The sequence below is a fragment of the Telmatherina bonti genome (genome assembly GCF_933228915.1).
Source record: "Telmatherina bonti genome assembly, chromosome: 1".
NCBI lineage: Eukaryota > Metazoa > Chordata > Actinopteri > Atheriniformes > Telmatherinidae > Telmatherina > Telmatherina bonti.
Genome location: NC_136619.1, coordinates 11,355,982 through 11,376,819, shown reverse-complemented (window position 1 = coordinate 11,376,819; position 20,838 = coordinate 11,355,982). Strand labels below are relative to the sequence as shown.

At 39.2% G+C, this 20,838-nt stretch overlaps 1 protein-coding gene across 1 annotated transcript in view; it reads right to left on the bottom strand.

Annotated features, from left to right (window-relative positions):
• Positions 1 to 20,838, bottom strand: part of cep89 (centrosomal protein 89) — a gene marked incomplete at both ends in the record, with an annotated part of 80,123 nt that overhangs the window by 5,129 nt on the left and 54,156 nt on the right. The window contains one exon of the mRNA XM_079256887.1: positions 20,627 to 20,775. Coding sequence (XP_079113013.1) covers positions 20,627 to 20,775 — 149 coding nt within the window. The remainder of the gene's footprint in view (positions 1 to 20,626; positions 20,776 to 20,838) is intronic.

Here is a 20,838-nt window from a genome sequence, read left to right as displayed (position 1 = left end):
AAGTTTATCTGATTACTGATCCCATTCTTTCACAAAAAAACATGAAATATTTTTAAATGATGGAAAATTGTTCCAGTAATCTTGATTTTATTTATTTTCATTTACCTTTGTGACTAAATTACAAGCATGAGGAGGAGGCGGTTTAGACGAGCTCCCTGCGGGCTCAGAGCACAGGGAAGCGCTCTCCTCTGACAGACGGCTCATCTTGTCCAGCTGATGTTAACTTCAGCGACAAATAATCCTGGTCATGTATTTGAACTAATTTGTGGTTACTGGACACAGTACCACTGTTGCCCCAGCTTGTCTGCTGGGACAAATGTGTGTGTTTTATAAAGGTTGTGGACAGTAGATCTTGAGGACTTAACTTGGACACTCCTGTTAGCCTGGGATGGTATGAAGGAATGTATCAAAAGCAGCATTGAAGCATGTCATTAAAGACCTGGACGAGAGCAGTTTCAGTGCTGTGGTGTGACTGAGATCCTGACTGAAAGACAGACAAAACTCTAGTGCTAATGATTCATAAAGCTGATGAAAAATAGCTTGATTTTGCTTAAAAACGGGAGGTTTAAGATGGGATTTTGCTGGTCTCCATCATTAGCATCAAGGTAATATTGGCAGACAAAACAATAATCTGTTAAAACGTTTTGTAGTTTGTGTTTCTGAAACTACGTCTGTAACCTGGTGAAGCCGTCATGTCACAAGAAAACAAAACACTGAATAACTAGAGACCAGAATGCCGCCTCCTTTAGTTGTTATGTGAAAGTAAAACTTGTATCTGACGGCTTCAGGTCTCCGGAGCCACAACAATCTGCTGCATCTCTGAATGTATGGTTCAGCTGAAGTACATCAGCAGACACAATGCAGCACCGTGTCTCTGAGGGCTCAGTTGGGATGCTTCGCATTCAGATGAGATGAAGGGCTGCAGAGCGGCGTGTCTGCTTTCAGACATTTAGGCTCAAACAGACAGAAGCTTCCTGGAACCAGGTGGATGAGACCGGTCTGTAGTTCATATAATGACTTTTTTTCTGAGGTCCATCACTGAAATTTAATTGCGTTTACATGTTTTTTTTGCTGAAAAAAAAAAAAGATTGTGTTTGGGTTTGTTACAATTAAACTGCACAAGGTTGAATTTCTTTTAATCTCCCAGTCCAAATTTAATTATTTCTCCTTTTTCTGGCCAACTATTTGCTGTTAAATGAAATATTTAAAGACTTAATTAAAAACGGAGTGGCGATAAAGCTACAAAAGTGCAGAATGAGACCTTCCAGTAACCATCATTAAAAATCAAAGAAGCGTTCGTATCATTTTCATGTTTGGGACCTAATTACTCACTTTCCCACTATCACAGACTCCCACACAGCCGAGACAGAGGAATACGCACACATTGTAATTAAAGTTCCTTTTGCCGTTTTCCTTCTCAGCTGAAGTTCAGATGATCAAATTTATTCAAATCATTCATTTTTTTATGTCTTGTTGGCTACAGCAAGTACAATCCTGCAAGCAACAGACACTAAGCATGTTAACGTGACGCTATACAAGAACAAATGACATGCACAGCTGAGTGGAGCCACAGAAAGAGTTCAACGCGGCGTTTAATTGGAACTTCGTCCTTGAACCAGACACTTAGGAGGATAACCGAGTTATATACAGGCTGTTATATTTCATTTTCTCTGGCATCTCAGAGTACAAATACAGCAAGTACAGCAGATTTTACTGCACAGAGGCTTTCGTTTTAGTTCACTGAGCGGTGATTTTTTTTCAGATGATGCAACAAATGAGAACCTGGAAGTGTTTCAAGTATCTAGGTTTGATTTCAACCAGACTAACATGTTTACATACACCTCCCACAGAAAGCACTATAATTACAACAGAATTTTATTACGTTACTTAATTGCATTCAGTTTCTTTTAAAAAAATATATATATATATTGAGGTAGCAAATTTATTCATAAACCTTTATACATTTAACTTTATTTTTATTTTTAAACACTGGAAACACGACAGGTGGGTCAGGCTTGAATGGTTTGCAAACAGCACGACTTTTAGCTTCCTGCCTAACTTTGAAGCTGCGTTTCTGTCATTTAAATTATGAAAAACTACACACAACCACACACACACAATGTGATGGATATAAAGCTTTGTGGGTTAAAGGCTCCTGCCTAACAATGTAGTATTGTTGTGGATTTTGACTATTGCTAGGTTAGATGTTTATGACCTGACAAGTGGAAACAAGAGAGGTGGGGGTTGGGATGAAGAGGACAAAAAGGAGATAAAGATGCAATGAATTAAAAGCAACAGCAATAATGATAAAACTGAAACAGAACCAGACAACCAGCTTCTACACCTGCAAAGAAACAGAAAACATCCTGCAGCCTCTGTAAGAAAACAATGCGGGCGATCATTAGATGAAAATACACAATAAGAAAGACATAAATAACAATGATAACAGCAGGAAATACACAAAACATAACTGTAGCGATTCATGATTAAAGTTTCAGGGAAACACAGTGACTGTAAAGGTATGGGCGTTAGTATATGTAAGAGTGAGTGCAACATATAAAGAATGAATTGTATTCAGTGACAAGTACAATCATGCAAATGCAACCAAACCATCTCCGTGGATCAGAAGCAGGGGGTCCAAGACCCTGGTAACCCAGCAACAACACCAGTGCTGATTCCTCTTAATCTGCAGGATGCTTCCCCAGTCATTCCCACAGGAAAGTAGCTTTTGATTCATCAGACCACAGGACACTTTTCTGGTTTAAAAAGGCAGTTTTTCAACCAGATTAATATTTATAGTAAGTGTTTTTGAACCCACCTAATAGAGAATCACGCTTGTTTCAACCCTTTAAAGGTAGAGTGCGTAAAAATGACTGACATCTAGTGGTAAAGACTGGTATAGAAAATACTTTAAATACCAAAACACAGTGACTTTGAGCTTTAGTTGTGTTGAATTGTTAAAAAGAAGAAGAAAAAAAAGTATTTCATACCAGTGTTTTGTTCTTAGTGTTTGCCATGAAAGATGCCATCCAGTTGGTTTACTTTGAAATGAGGATGGGGTAGGGTTTTGATGAAATGTATTGCAATGGTTGTGTAGTAGTTGTTGTAACACTGGAGTACATTTTCTGTTGTTGTTTCTTGGATTTTCCAATATATCATGGAAAGGAAAAGGATAAAAAATGTTGAAATGAAAAATGTTGAATACATTGGAATTAACACTGCAAAGACAAAAGATCAGTCATGTAAATGATTAATTTCATGTGTTATGCTGAGTGGATGAATATTTACAGTACATACAGGCAATCCTCAGTTTACAAACGAATTCCGTTCCTACCGCGGCCACATAACCCCAAATTCCGCTTAAGTTGGATTTTTATCCGTAAATCCCCTATATTGCCCCCTTGATCACTAAATGACTATCTAAATACACTTATTAGACATCATATTAATAGAAAAACAGTACAGGCATTTAAAATACACACTGAGGCGTCGTCTCAGCCTCCGTGTCACGCATCGTAAGAGCTTATGTGGATACTTGTAACTTTGAAATTTGCTCTATTTTTTTTTAACATTTATTTAATGAGGGTTGTCACGTCAAAATGACGTAGGTCTAGAACAGCGTAACCCGAGGACCGCCTGTACCTATTTTCAGTTACAGGAATTTATGCCCATGTACACAGAACTTTGATGTCCTTTGTGTTGTAAAAGAAAATTTTCTTTTGTTTGCTATCTGCCAAGTCACTCAGGCAGTAAGGACAGAATAGGATGACCTTGTTAGGGTGGGGGTTGATTTATTGAATTCTATTCAACTTATTTTTATCATTATTATTATTTGAAATGTGCTTTAAGGGGCCGATTACACAATATTTATCTTCTATCTGTTGATATTTGTTCATGTAAAACAATATAAAGTTGAACTGAACATGAAATAAACAAATAAATAATAACTGGACTATAGGCACTTTGTAGAAGTGTACTGTCTTCTTCAACATGTCTTTTAAAGTGTTATTCTATCAGCTGGTTTTGCAGTTTTAAAGCTGTTGTTTGTCCGTTCAGAGACACCGTAGAAGATGTTGCAGCTGCCATACATGTGGGCTTACATTTAGTAGACAGAAATGATTCATTCTAACAGAATAAATACATATGTTGTGGCAGAAAAGTGATCAGATACCAACACAGACTGTTTTGGATGAATTACTACATATATTCAGTCACTGATCTTTAATTCTGTGACATGCTTCATGTTTAACACAGGAACTGGAACTACACTTTGCTGCTTTAGTTTTCAGCTCATCACTGCTTGAATTGCTGCTTGCCTGCAGACCTGAAGGTATCAGCTGTTCTGGTTTTTGACCTTGTTTCGTTTCCACAGAGCTCTCTGTATATTTTCTGAATTTTGTTACGCTCAATAAATAAAGTTTACTTACAATGGATTAATCTGAAGTAACAGCTCCACGGAGGCAACGTGTAATTACCAGTGTGTGATCTCACAATGCATCACTTCACATATTACCAGCGAAAGCAGCTGCCTTATCTGGATTTTATATATATTGGTTTTTATATATTTATATATTATATGTTTATTTTTTTTATATTGTGTTTTTGGATCTGTTTACCTACGAAGTTTTGTAAAACAAACCTCAGAATAATTGCGAATTACAAATACTGTACAAGTATTCATTCACTTTACGATCAAGTCTCTTATTTATTTGTAATATATATTTATATATATAATATTTATATTGCCTTCCAACTTCCACTCAGAACATGACAGACTCACCCAAATGTTGCTGAATAGCCAAAAGCCTGACCGACAGCTAAACTCCCTTGTTGTTGTTCCGGCCTGAAGACTTGTTTCCTTAGATTTAATTTGATCTCAGCTCACATTTGTCTCTAGGACGAGGATGGCTTACATGTGAGAGGAAATAAAGGAGAAATATGACGTTACACTCAATGATGTGGCTGTGGGTGATTACCAGGGGATAAAATCCTAGTTTGACTAATCCACCCTCTCGCCCCTCCAAAAATCTTCAGCTCAAACTGTTACCCCTGGCAACCACTGCCTCCCCGAGTAAAAAGATGAATATTGCTGTTATGAGAGCTGGAAAATTCGATGGAAGTGTGAGAATGTGTGTTTTGGACAGACCACAAAGCCACACAGATGTCATCTGAGTGTATTTATACCACAGAAAGACTCAGTGGTTCTGTAATTCCTGCACGCCTATCTGGTCTATCGCTCCGCAGCAGAGCAACTCGCTCCTTGTCATGCCTGCTCTGTCAGCCCAGACACAGTCTGAGCTGTGAATACTACGCTGGCTTCCAGACAGCTACAGGGAACGCTACCAGCAGCAGAGCAACCTCTTAATCATCACTTTCTGAAAACTGTTATTCCTGTCTGAAAAGACTCTCATTTCACGTAAAACATTTACCAAAGTGTTGCTCTGTCTCTGTTGCTTCCCTGAACCCCCACAGCCTTCTAGATACCGGCTCCCAGGTGGAGCAATCATCAGCCACTTCCTCCACATCAAGCTGTATGCCCCGCCAGTTATCAGACACCCTGCCGGTATAATAACCACGTCAAAGGAGGAAGTGAAAGATGTTAGAGCAACAGAAAAAAGCTCCTCACAGTGGATCACACCAAATTCAGCACCCACATTTCAGATTGTCCACTAGGTGGCAGGAGAGTGGGCGGGTCTCATTAACACGGTGGCTACTATTCAGGATAAAACAATAACGACAGAGGAATATGTCAAGAAGATGGCCGCTCACTGATGAACTGCTGAATGAATACTTCAGGCGGCTAAAATCCAGTCTGGGAGGGGAGGAAGAGGAGGAACCATCATGGAAGGATAAGCCCCTGCATGGTCTGTACCGCCAGCTAGAAAAGGAGTAGCTTTCTGTAAGGAACAGGTGCTGAGGACAAGAGCAAAGGAGGCCAAGTTCTGGCAAACTGAATCCTAAACACAGCAAATATGGAATAGTGTGTAAAACTGTTTTAAAAAAGGGTGGCTTACTCTGGCCCTGCTACTTCTGATCCACGCTAATCCAGAGGAAGGATGTAAAAGCTTAAACATCAATCAATACATTTAGAAGTATGTGGATCAAAAAACTGTATTCATCACACCTCTCTTCTCCTTCTAACTTCATCTCTGCTGTAATCATTTCCTTATTTTACCCTGTAGAGCAGCTGGCAGAAACCTTGGAACTGTTTTGACAGGCCATGTTCATTAACGCCTAAATAAAACAAATCTCTGAGATTTGCAGTATCGCCCAAAGCCTCCAGCTGATCAAAATGCTGCGGCGAGAGTTCTGACAGGAGTAAGCAAGACAGATCATATTCCTCCAATTTTAGTTTCTCTTCACTACCTGTATCCAGGACAGGATTCAAAGTCCTACTCCTCATATATAAACCCACTAATAACCAGCTCCAACCCACTAATAACAAGGCTCCAACATATAACTTCAAAGTACCTTGTTATACTTTCAGACAACAGCTTTATTTGTGGATACTTTGATTTTCCTCTAATCTAAAAGGCAATGGCATCTATCACTGTATAATTATAACTAACTTTATTTATTTATTCTTTAATACTGCTGTTGTCAGGTTCATGGAGGGTTCAGGTTCACTTGCAGGCTGATGAGGCAGGAAACTGAGAGGGGAAGGAATCCAAGGTCTAATTTTAAAAAATAACAAAATGAGAGTTGGAACACTTGGAAACATGGACTTGGTACATGAAACACGACGGTGACAAGTCACGAAAAGGAACACGCCAGAAGAAAGGGATGTGATGTGGTATAAGTACACTGAGGACAGCTAGTGTGCAGTGACTTAGCTAACATTTAAACCAGGTGACCTAATGAGAGGAAGCAGAAAGTAAAAGAATATACAAGGGAAAATACTACAAAATAAGACAGGAAGCTACACCTAAATATGACAAGATCCAAGCCAAAACTCCAAACATGACAGCTGTTCTTCGACTGTAGTGCACATCGTGTTTCATCTGCCTTTAAACTACGATTAAACCACAAATAAACTACAAATTCCCTGCAAGGTGGATGTCTTTGTTTGCATTTATCTGTTTGTCAGCAACTTTGCACAAAAACTACTGCACAGATTTGTGTGATTATTTTCCTGAGAACACTTCTTCTCAGATTCAATGAACTTTGGATGGAATTGTGGACACAGGAACTTTTTAAAGGATTATTTACCACTGTAAGAATATTTTACACCATTAATAATATGCTTCTCATTAATATCCAACGTCTTTGTAATCACATATCCAAATGTTTGTCTTTGTTCATATATTGCTATTTTTATATATATATTCATGTATTTTTTAAATAAATATTTCACTATTAATGATTTTGTTTTAAACACTAAAGGTGTTTTGTTTCAGTCTAATAGTGTATATTTAATAATCATAGGAGGTGTAAATCTCAACATTGTGGAAATATTGGCAAAGGCTTGTCTCGTGTTTTTTTTTACGGTTGCCATTGAGGGTCATTGTCATGCAAATGCCACAACTGCTATGAACCATTTTTAATGCAATGCACTGGCAAAATTTGCAATGTCAATACACAATATTTTATTCTATTATAAAATTAATAATATATTGGACAAATGTACACAAAACTGCAAAATACACTTGAACATAAGAAAATAAGCAAGTGTGTGTCCATTTGATTTCAGTTGTTGATCACATTTCTGCTTCTTGGTTAAAAGAAAAAAAAACTTTAAATGGATTACTGGCAAACTGGATCAAATGTGTCTGATTTGTTTTGGTCTCCTTTTTTTCTTTTTTAATAACAATAAATATTTGTGAACACAATTACCAAGCCAACCCAATCAGAAACAAATTGTTTATGTCAGCTGGGTAAAGAGATAGCATCTTTTTACTGGGTTCAGGCACACATAATGATTATTGATTTCCTGCGAGAGCGGTGTGTTGCTATGCGCTTAAAGCCAGACAAAGTTGGACAGCAAAGGAGGCAAAAAAACAAAGAAGCTAATTTTGCAGTTGCCAATAATTGCTTCCCATCACTGTCAGCTTCACCCTTATTTTTCATGCCTCTTAAGAGAAATTTCCTAACGTAGAGCTTCATTGCAAGGAGGTGGGAAATGTAAAGGTTTTACTAAGAATTTAAACCACATGCAGCCTGGACGACGACAGAAAACTCTGCTCTGCTGAAGAAAAGCAGACCTGATGGGAAACCCAGGATAAAACCACTAAAATGTGTTTATCTGGGGACTTAGCATTTATTATGCATGAAGTCAAGTTTGTACACCATTAACATTTAAGAAGGTCAGCAATTTACACTGCTCATTTTCTTCTGTGTGAAAACAAGACAGATTCAGGCTGCAGCAACCACAACAGGCTTAAAGAAGCAGCTCTGAATTTAGATCAGTTTGCTGTTTTACTCTGAATCGATGTCTCAAAGTTGAAAGAACAGCGATTTACAACAACATGATATGCTTTAAAGTTTAGGCAAAACCCCTCTGACATGTCTTAATCAATGCAAATCCTCCCCCTGACTTCAGACCCGCTAAACCCCCATGATCATCACATGCATCACATGATAAATACACTTGGAATATATTACAATTAAGTTCTCAGCATATATATATATATATATATGTGTGTGTGTATGTATGTGTATATGTATGTATGTATATCTATCTTTATGTATGCATGTATGTGTACATGTGTGTGTATGTATGTGTATATGTATGTATGTATGTATATATGTATATATATAATGTATGTGCGAGTGTATATACATATATATGTAGGTGGGTATGTATGTGCATATACATGTATGCATTGATCTCTTTCTTTTGTTTTTTTTTTGTTTTTTTATGTTCTCTTTTCTGTTCTCTTTCTGCCCCCTTCCTGTCCTTTCCGGTCGGGTCCAGCAGCATAAACGCTGTAATACAAGCTATTATCCAAAACAAATTGAAAAATAAAATAAGAATCAAGAAATACAAGGGGATCATTACATCTACAAAAGTTCCCCTTGGCAAAATAAATTTGCTCAGCAGAACACAGCATCCAGAACATCAGTCTGCTTGCTTAAATGCTGGACAAGACAAGACAAAAAAAAAAAAAAAAAAAAAAAAAAAAAAAAAAGTTCTCAGCAGGCTGCTGGTGGAAGAGACATCAATTGAAAGCGGAAGTATTGATCAAAAGCAGAATACGGTGCAAACTTGAGATTTATTTTTGTTTATATGAAGCGGATCCTTTTTTAAATTTTGTTTTTTAGTCTTTAATCTTGGCCTGGTAAAGGGGAAGACAGTGCTGCATTTAGAGTGAAATGAAAAAAAAAAAAGATCTGAAGGCTCAAACCCCCCCTGAGCTCCAGGAAGTCTCAGGCAGTGCTGCTTCCCTGGAGGCTACGCAGAACTCAGCTGGCAGGCGGCAATCACAACCTATCAGCATCTTGGCTGCAGTTGCATGGGCAGAATACAAAGCAGTGGATCAGACGGAAAAGCGAAGGACTCAGATATAGATTCTTCTTCAGTTTGAAGGTGAGAAGTTCATCTTGAGTCTAGTAAATTGCACCAAATGCCCCACGTGTGGATAAAACTACAAGGAATATAAATGGTCATCAGTAACTTCTAGGACTTTATATTTTTCCTTTTGCACCTGGCATTGCAGCTGGACCTGAACCTGGGAGCTGATCCAGCGATCAATACCGCAGGAGGTTTATGTATATGACTCATTTCTGTAAAAACTATTTCTGTTCTTCCACACGGCTGAACATGCCTGAGTTAAAAATGAAAATAAATCATTCATTTTTCATCTGAACCGCTTAATCCAATTGAGGCTCGTATTCCGGCAGCCTTCTGGCAAGAGGCGGGGTAAACCCTGGACAGGTCACCAGTCCATCGCAGGACTAACACAAAGAGACAAACAACCATTCACACTCACTCCTAGGGATAATTTTAGAATAAATAACCTAACATGCATGTCTTTGGATGGTTGGAGAAAGCCAGAGTACCGGAGAGAACCTGTGTATGCGTGGGAACATGAAAACTCCACACAGAAAGGCCACCATTTGAGCCTCCCTCTATCTGAGGTTCGAACCAGTGTCATTCTTGCCGTGAGGCCACAGTACAAACCACTATGCCACTGTGCAGCTTGAAAAAGGCACTAGAAGATACATAAAAAAAAATAAAAATGAGAAAATAAATCACTATGGGGAATAACAATACAGGTCATTACTGCAGTAAATCATGAGACACACTAGTTGTAAAACTTTCCACAAGACTGAACAGGTTTTTAGGACGTCACAGATCGACGGTACCTTTAAATTACGTAGCATGCAACACGTGCATTGCACTGTGTGCAGCGTAAACAATAATAACTATTGAACCGTATAAAACAGGCTTGTAGTCATATAACACCTGTCCTTGTGCACAGCGACATTAAACATAGGTTGAACGTTGGCTGATCACCATGTTAGTTTGTGAAAATGGTTATCAAGCTCTGAAACATAACAAAGATCAAAGAGACATATTTGGAACTGCTGATAAAAACAACAATGGCTGCAGCGGCGCTCTTTCCTACAAGATGTAAACATTAAAACACTCACATCTCACCATCAACCTCGTCTCGACTAGAACCTCCTGTACAGCGGGCAGATCTATGCACAGACGAGGAAGCACCAGTTGTAACGTGCAGGAGGCCAAAATGACAGGGAGAAAAGACTACCGAGCATTGTCATCCAAACCAAAAGCAATTACAGGTGAATGCAGCGCAAACATGACAACAGCACTTCACGCAAACCACACAAGCCAGGTGTCATATAAAAGCAGACAAGACGCCTGTCGCATCACATCAACATCATCATAAATCACGTCTTATTTTTGCTCTTTGTGGTCGCTTTATGCCAGGTCTAAAGAAAAAAAACCTGTTAATGTGTCTCCCATGACTCTGCTTTTTATTGTAATGAATCATGAAGGTCCTGCAGGTTTCCATGACGATAAGAGGGTTTTATAATGAAGTATTCACTCCTCCTATGATACACCGAGGTTTCCCTTCTTTCTCGACCCTCATGCTGTTTCTAAGGTGAATTTGGAGGCTGTCCACATCCTTCTCCATACTCTGACTATTATCAGCATCAGCTGATATAACCTGCGTAGCACCTCCATTAAAACATTAGCTTCACTTTGTAAACTTTCTGGGTTTAAATTAGTTTGAATAGTACAGAAAAAAACTTTCAGCTTGTAGTGAAACACATCAGTGTTCAAAAAGGAGTGGGAAGAAGTCTGTTCTGATTGAATCCCATCCTTCTCCCTGTGTCGCCGTCTTTTCCTTTCAACTATCTGCTTCCCCATGTGTCTTTGTTCCACAGCAGAGAAGATCTTCACTGTAGATCAGTCGAACAGCGACACACAGGAATCTTTTGACAAAATAAACACAGCAGTAAAATAAAATTAAAAAAAACCAAAACAATATGATGAAATCTTTCTGCGCAATTCCTCATCAGACATTAGTGTACTAATTTTTAGTGAAACTGTCCTGCTATGGTCTGGTTATCTCACATGTCTCGGCTTGCTGTTAATGACCAGGGTTATACAGTTGTCCTCAAACGTATTCATCCCCTTTTCCTTAAAGAAAAGGCTGAATTTCCAACAGTCACTCAAATTACTGGAGACTGAAATAAGAAACAATAACTAAACATTCTCTAAATTATTATTTAGTTATGTAAGACACTGCTTTGTAATTTAATTAAAATAAAAACACTAAAATAAATAAACAAATTAGTCCTGGACAAATTAGAGCATTTTTCTGCTGAACAGTGGGACAAAATACCTGTCAACAGGTGCAGAAGTCTGACTGAGAGGAACAGAAAACACCTGACTGGAGCGGAAACATTAAAGGATTGTTCAACAAAATATTAGTTTATGAGTGATGTAACAAATATAATTCATTCATTCATTCTAGGGCTGGGCGATATGACCTTTTAGTAATATCCCGATATTTTTATGGCATGTCACGATATACGATATATAGCTCGATATTTACCTTAGCCTTGAATTAATGCTTTGGTGCATACAATCACATCAGTAAGATGATTTTGTGTCTCCATTAAAACATAATTGCTCATACTGCATTAAGATATGCTGATTTTAAACATTCATGCCAAAAGGATGAAATTGTAACAAAGCAAACTGATCAAAACTGTATTTATTGAAGAGTTAAAGCAGTGGCAGAAACATGTCATTTTAAAACAAAATAAAGTGCCTTTGCATGATGTAATAAATGCAACGTATGAAAATAGGTGCTCTAGGGGGGGACTTTTCAAATGATGAACTATTATAAGGCTTTGCTTTATGGATACGTTTTTGAGTTGTCGTGTATTTTTTTTTAATCGCAGAGTTTAGCGTAGAAATCAGTCTTATAATACAGGCAGAATGTCCTCGTATCGTCTCCAATAAACGGCTTCAGCCAGTTTTTAATTCAGGATTTGATTCCCACTCCTTTCTGTACTTTCTAGAGACATGACGAGCTAGATAAACATGCTTGTGTCACACACAGTGGATGAGGTGAGTAAGTGACAGAGGATGTGAATGTAATCAAATATAATGAATTATTTTTGCGTGACGTGAAAAACTTTGTAATTTACGTCCCACTCTGTAATCCAGAGCGGGATCAGTGGCGGATTTGGCTGTTCATTGTGACTGTAGGTGGAGTCATACAGGTGTCCTCTCTGCTCCTCTGACTGGCTGCAGCTGCAGCCGGAGCGACTGAGTGCTTTAGGACGGGGAGAGACTCTCGTTCGTGACAATAACTTTACAATATCCGCTTTAAAGTCAGTCGCCAAAACACCAGGAAAGTCTCCAATAACTCCTGTAAAAGTCACTAGTCGCTTGTCGCTTTTCACAAAAAAAGTCGCCAGATTTAGCGAGTAAGTCGCCAAGTTGGCAACAGTGGCCTCTCATGACGTAGCACGTAGCTCACATTATGTACGTAACTAGGTGCGCTTGCTTTAACTCTCTGTGCAAAGTGGTGCAGAGAGTCGAGGAGGAGGGAGGAAACCCTGCCCACAGCTAAAAACTACTGCGTGACAACGGGATAATCGAATATGACGAATGTAGACATTTTCTATATCGCACAGGGGACTAGCCATGATATCTCGAGTATATTCGATATATCGCCCAGCCCTAATTCATTCATTCATTATCCTAACCACTTAGTCCAGTGAAGGGTCGCAGGGAAGCTGGAGCCTATCCCAGCTGTCTTTTAGTGAATTTAAAGTAATTTCCCAGGCAGCTGTTTTATTTCCGTCTTCAGTGGGAGGGCATGAAAACATATGAGGATGACTGTATATGCTGTTGATTTTTAATGTTTATTATTTCAGACAGGAGTCGAATGCCCTGGCAGAGGAAAGTTAAAGCCGGAATAGACTTGCAGAAAAAAAAAACTAGGTAACACTTTACTATGATGGTACAAGTCATATACTTAAGTAATGTGTAACTCCATCCATCCATCCATCTTCTGCTGCTTTTCCGGGGTCGGATCGCGGGGGCAGCAGCCTAAGCAGGGAAGCCCAGACTTCCATCTCCCCAGCCACATTTGCCAACTCTGCGGGGGGGATCCCGAGGCGTTCCCAGGCCAGCCGAGAGATATAATCCCTCCAGCGTGTCCTGGGTCTTCCCCGGGGTCTCCTCCCAGAGGGACGTGCCTGGAACGCCTCTCCAGGGAGGCGTCCAGGAGGCATCCTAACCAGATGCCCGAGCCACCTCAACTGGTTCCTCTCGATGCGGAGGAGCAGCGGCTCTACTCTGATCTCCTCCCTGATGACCGAGCTCCTCACCCTATCTCTAAGGGAGAGCCCGGCCACCCTGCGGAGGAAACTCATTTCAGCCGCCTGTATACGAGATCTCGTTCTTTCGGTCACGACCCACAGCTCATGACCATAGGTGAGGGTAGGAACGTAGATCGACTGGTAAATCGAGAGCTTCACCTTCTGGCTCAGCTCCTTCTTCACCACGACAGACCGGCGCAGAGCCCGCATTACTGCAGACGCCGCACCGATCCGTCTGTTGATCTCGCGCCCCATCCTTCCCTCACTCGTGCACAAGACCCCGAGATATTTAAACTCCTCCACTTGAGGCAGGACCTCACTCCCGAACCGGAGAGGGCAATCAGCTGAGGACCATGGTCTCAGCTTTGGAGGTGCTGATTCTCATCTCAGCATGCGAATCGCTCAAGCGAGAGCTGGAGATCACGACCAGATGAAGCCAACAGGACCACATCATCTGCAAAAAGCAGAGACCCAATCCTGAGGCCACCAAGCCGGATCTCCTCAACACCTCGGCTGCGCCTAGAAATTCTGTCCATATAAGTTATGAACAGAATCGGTGATAAAGGGCAGCCTTGGCGGAGTCCATCCCTCACCGGAAACGAATCCGACTTACTGCCGGCAATGCGGACCAAGCTCTGACACCTGTCGTACAGGGACCGGATGTGTAACTCATGATGAACTAATGTATTTATTAATGAAGACTTTATCATGAATTTCTGTTGCTCATCATGAAGTAATGATGATCTCAATGTTGATTCGTGTGTTTACTTGATCCTTTGTTGATCATCAATTAATGAACATTAGTTCACTGTTCATTCATCAATAGTGTGACATATTTGCCAGTTTAATTAGAAACATACTTAATTCCCAGCAACTGATTTTCTTTTCATTTTTATTTAAAGCAAGACAGACTCAAAGAAGGTTATTTTGGTGAACATGGATGTAAAAGCACTTTGAGTGACTATTAATAGAGGTTTATTGTAGGTTTTTTGTTTCTTTATTTGTTTTGTTGTTTCTTATCAGAATTTTTATCACTTAATTAATGTTCTATTTGTTTTATTAACCTGCATTTGGTTAAAGAGACAGTATTCAGGGAATGATGTATTTCGGGGAAAATGTGTGTGTGTGGGTTCTATTTCCTCGTGTGTATGTGTGTGTGTGTGTGTGTGTGAAAGAGCTTGTGTCTTTATTGTTTTTAAATGTCTTCTTATCCCCTGTTTGTTTTAATCCTTATGACTTGTAAAGCACTTTGTGTTGCCCATGGCATGAAAAGTGCTCAAGAAGTAAAGTTTGATTTGATTTAAAGCAGCCATGTATTTGATACAAAGCTTTTCTTTAATATACCAGTGTCTTATCTTTATTAAATGTACTGCATTAATACAGGATATTAAAACCCTAATAATCACTCCAAGCGCTTTTACATTTCCATGTTACCCAAGTAAACTTCTTTTAGTCTGTTTTGCTTCAAATAAAAATGAAAAAAGTAGCAGGGAATTAAATCATCTATTTGGAACTAAACCAGCAAATTTGTTGACATTTTGATGAATTAACAGTGAACTGATGTTCATCAATTGATGATCAATTAGGGGTAAAATAATCACATGAATCAACATTGAGATCTTTATTAGTTCAGGATGAGCAACAGGAATTCATGATACAGTCTTCGTAAATTAATGCATTAGTTCATCATGATTTAAGTATATTATTTGTACCAAAAACTACCGGGGATTGGAGAATTAACGGATACAGACCTCCGCTATGATCAATAACTGTATTTACAAGTTGAACTCTTTGTTATTTAGTATGTAGAGCAGTTTAGCTAAACTTCAAATCAAGAGCTGTCTTAGTAACCAGTTAAATGAAGACATGTTTTGCTCTAAAGTGCAGGGACAAACCTTAACCCCCCCCCCCCCCCCCCCTCCCCCTCCCACCCCTCCAACCCCCAGCTGCTTTTTCTCATTACTCCCATTGTCCCATCTCTCTCCTTTACATCCAAAAGCGAACTTTTATTGTCCTCAGACTTCAGATGAGCCAATCAGACAACCTTCAGTTCAGATCCAGCTCAACTCTGACATGCTAACACCGTTAAACCAGTAAAGACACACTGTGGTGGTGTGGTCGCTGGTACTAAAGACAGATTAACACAACGCTACCTTTGTTTTGTTTTCCTTTCAGGTCGAGCCTCTATATACGATGAATTACAAGGATCTAACCAAGATGAATTAAAAGCAGGGATGGCCTTGCTGAGATTAAGTAAAGCCTGTAGGGTAGTGATGTGCGGTAATGTGTGCGATTCGTCATTAAGATGCCCTCTAGGCAGAGCAGGACAGGATCTTCCAACAATTTGATTAGCTTGCTTTCATTTGATAGCAGCAGGCAGCAGGCCCAGAGACGGAGCTAAAAACAGACAGACTGGGATAAAGGGGAAGGGCTAGATTGTTTCTAGAGCATCAAAGTGCCACAGACACTCTGAGTGTCAAACTAGAACTGTTTTGCAAACTGAAGTGCAGAAGCATTGTATGACTATGAACGTATGCATGTAAAGAAACAACAACGACATTAACTCAATTTGTTTTGGTTCAAAGTACTGCAGAGGTGTGGATGGAGCAAATGTGAACACAGAGCTGTGAACAGCGAGGCAGGACGTCTGTGTCAGTCTGATGGACTGAAGTCATGTCTTCTTGCTGCAGCCTTTGAAGGTGGTCATTTTAGCTGTAATTATCAGGCTGCAAACTAATGCTGCCAGCGGTGGATGTCTCTGAATCTTCTCTGTCACAATGCAGGAAGATGTGCTTTTGGAGGCTGTGATACAAAACCAGGCTTTGCAGAATATGTGTGTTACTGGCTTTAAGTGCATGAATTACATTACGGGTTTTGTTCTAACAAAATAAACTTACATGTGAATGAGCCGTCAAACACGGCAGACAAATTGTGACTTAAGAGTTCATAGTTGTTACATATCTGCATTAGATTGCAAAATCTTGGTCAAAGTATGTTTAAACTCCAAGCTATGTATAATATTATACATCATATAATATATATTAATATAAATATATATTAATAAAATATTTTTCATTTTCATTACATGTAGAGTTTCAAAGCTTTTATTCCCAGTCAACATGCAGACATTATGTTTTTATAGGGCCGCCTCGGATGTCAGATAATGATATAAAAATAATGAATCAGCAGCGTAAAGGACAACTAAAACAACAAGAGAGAATTTATTACAGAGAGTATTTTGTAGAAATAAGTTACAGATTGACAGTGACCAAGCCTTTTCTCATCTGCATATCATCCTCTCGTGTGTTGGCTTCCAGTAGAATAAATACTGGCATTGAAACAAACCCACACAGTAAATTACTTACATATTTACACTTTATCATCCAGCTGTTTTCTTTAGACTTTTACTGTTGTTTATGCTACCAACTGTCCTCACAAATCAAACTCTAAGCAGCTCATTTTTATCACCACTGTGCATTAGAAACATCTTTTCAGCTTTATTAAAGCCATAGAGGCCATTATTTTAGATCTTTCTAGACAGGCATAAAATTTTATAGTAATTTTTTTTTAAATCTTTAGCTGCTCCTTATTTTACCATTGATTGAAGCTATCCGATTGGTAGAAAGTTTGACAGGAAGTGGCTTCATGACAAGGTCAAACTACAGACCTGTTAGCAAAATGCTAAAAGTATTTGTCTTTTCGAAGGATTAAAATAAAACATATAACACAGATCACCTGTTGTGGATGTATTGATCAGCTATTAGGGCTGTGACGATATACTTTCACTTCGATTCGATTCCGATTTTTTGGGTGTCGATTCGATTTAAATTGCGATTCTCATTATTCTTCAATATAGGTGATTTTGAAGACTCAAAACAAAATAAAAATGTACTATACTTTTGTTGTGGTTCCTGCTCTGGTGTGTGCTGAGGTGGGTGTGCCTGTTTCCCCGGTAACGAGGTTTGCACCGGTTTCTGATCTGGTAAATCAGCAGCAGCAAGATAAAAGCCCAGCTCAGTCCCCAAGTCATCGCCTGGTTCTCAGCTATTCTCAATATTTCTGCCAAACTAATCCCTCGCCCGATTTAACCAGTTTGTCCGTTTTTTCACCAGTGAGAGATTCCTACCTGTCTATCTGCCATTCTGCTCAGGAAAACAATAAAGCCTTTACTTGAAACTAAAATCCTATCTGCGCTTGGATCTCCTACACCACAACAACTTTTTTTGCTCATTTTCCTTGATTTCAATGAGGAAAAAACAACATAATGACCAGACCATCATTTTGCCGCTGTAATGCCCAAAAAGGCAAAAAAAAAAAAAAAAAAAAAAGATAAAAACAATAACAATGACAAATTGTTTTATAAAGGATTATTTGTATTTATTTGAAAAAAAAAAAAAAAATCCATTTAAAATTGTGAAGTAAAAAAAACCCAACATTTAATTTTACAATTTGATTTCCTACCCCTATCAGCTATCTTTTCATTTTCAGTGGTTGTAGCTCCCAAACTTTTGACTGGGACTGTACATATGAGCAAAGAATTTCAATCAATGAAATCACAATCAGATGCGAGACGGCCTTCAGAATAAATGTTTTTGTGAGCAGAAAAGACCACAGATACCCAGTTTCTGTTTGTCACGTGAGCCTGGATTTCTGCCTATAATCCAGGATGTTGTGGATTAAATCTTAGTCGTAATTTTGAATTCAGAAGGAAAATTTAATGCCACCAACAACCACCAACCAAAGCTGAAGCAGACTGGAGTTGAAAACACTGCAGACTCTGCGTCGTTCTGTCATGATGAAAGATGCTGAGCCAAAAGGAGAAGCTCTGTCTATGATATGACCCTCTAAAGGAGTAAATCACAGAAACGAGCGAGAGTTTCCTCTGCTGGGTGGCCAGGCTCTTCCCTCAAACATCCGGGAGGTGCTCAGAGTAGAGCCAGATGAGGTGGGTTGGGGAGTCTGATTAGGATGCATCCTGGCTGAGTTGTTACAGGGATGTCCCATCAAGAGGAAGAGCCAGAATAAGCTGGAGGTACTCTCTTGGCTGGACGGGGAAAGAAGTGTGGAGAGACCTGAAGCAAGCAGTTCGTGTGATAAATCTTACAGAAGCTGTCATTGCTGCATGAGGTTGTCGCAACAGATACTGAAACGAAAGGTTACATATTTTAGCTACTCATGTATTTTTATAAATAACTATGGATAAAAGCCTTGAGTAGACATAAACCACGCATGATGCGAGGTAACAGAGAAACTGTCACGGATAAGTTCAGGTTTCAACGTCTTTCCCAGTTTTTTGTTTAATGCTGATCAATCGTGGAAAACCAGGTTTATATTGTATGAATTTGATGACACAAAAATATTAAAATACCCATTTATTAAACAAAAAAAGTTGTGTTTGTTGGTTTATATTGTGATAAAAAATGAAAAAAACAACTTAACTTTTTTGAGAAACAGCAGAAGCTGTTGTGCATTGTCACCAAATCTAAATAGCTGTAAACACAAATCATGATGCTTGATTAAGAATGTTAAAATACTGCTTATACATACTCAGAATCAACACAATGCTTTATTTCTGTCAGGTTATTTCACATTATATCCAAACTTTTTGTTTAATATGATTGTTCAATAAGTAATCTATTTGTCTTTTATCCATCAATGGTCTTTTTCATTTTTCCTTAATTGTATTTACATTCAAACTTGAATAAAGGATCTTATTCCATAGTAAAGGGGATGTTACTTCAGTGTTTCTAATGCAGAATAATGGATGTGTAAAATAATTATTACTTTAAGTGGGAGGTTGTCTGGCAAAACATGTTTGCTCCACTTTAGTTTTCTAAAAATATTTCTGATTGAATTATATAGCACAGTGCACAGACTAGACATCTTATATGATTGACACTCTCTAGTTGCAGTGAAATTAATCAATAAAATTCCTATTTGATTAGATTACTAAGATATAAACATTAACCCTTTAAAGGGCACTCAATGAAATACCTTGAAATTAGAGATTTGAACCTAAAATTGTCCTTCTGGTATGAACCAAGACCTCCATTCTGTTGTTACATTTTTATGTTTTACGCTGAAAATTAAAGAAATCAAAGTGATCAAAAGCCTGATCACCAGCCTGATTCAGGGTTAATAAGAAATGGATGAAATTTGTGTGTTTTTTGACCAATATGTTGGAATGATACAAAATGATCAGGTATAAATAAATGATATCACACATGGCAGTGAAAAGTATTCATTTATGCGGTTTATAAAAACTTGGCTGCTCCCTCCGAGCTGCGTGACAAAGTTTAACCGACAGTTCTGGTGAGAAACCACGTCTGCAATAACAGCTTCCACCAGGGAACAATAGACACCATTTCTATTTGGAGCGAAGCTTCCTCCGTCTCGAGTGGAAACAGGTAGGTCGCTTCTACTTTCCTCTACTATGCAGAAGGCGCTGGGAGAGAATGATGTCTTCTGAGGTGACGTAAAAAGTTTTTTTTAGATCACACTCGTAAAGGTTATTCTATCTTTAGCCGTCTGAATAAAAGATAAACAGCATCTGAAAGTCTTTGATTAGTGGACTCATTGATAATCCGGTAGATGTCAGATATCATTGATGAGGTGAAACTGGACTCTGTGGGAGGATTAAACTGTTGCCTCTCCACACAAACAAGCTCTTTTCTTTTTCTTCCTCCATTCAAACATGATCTTTCTGTCCTCCTCCCTTTCTCAGCTTGCCTGCCTCCTCCTCCTCCTCCCCCAACATCTCCTCCCTCCCTCCCTCCCTCTCTCTCTCTTTCTCTCCTCCTCGCACCCCTCCTACCGTTTGGACTGCAGCAGTTTTTCCTCAGCCTCCCGTCTTTCTCTCAGCAGCCTCTGCAGGTGGAGGATCTCCCTCTGGTAGGACGCCGTCTTCCCCTCCGCCGCCTCCTCCAACGCTGCCAGTTGGGTTGACGTCTGCCTCCGGTACACCTGCACACACACACACACACACACATCCAAACACACACAGAGGAATGAGATGTGGAGTGTTGC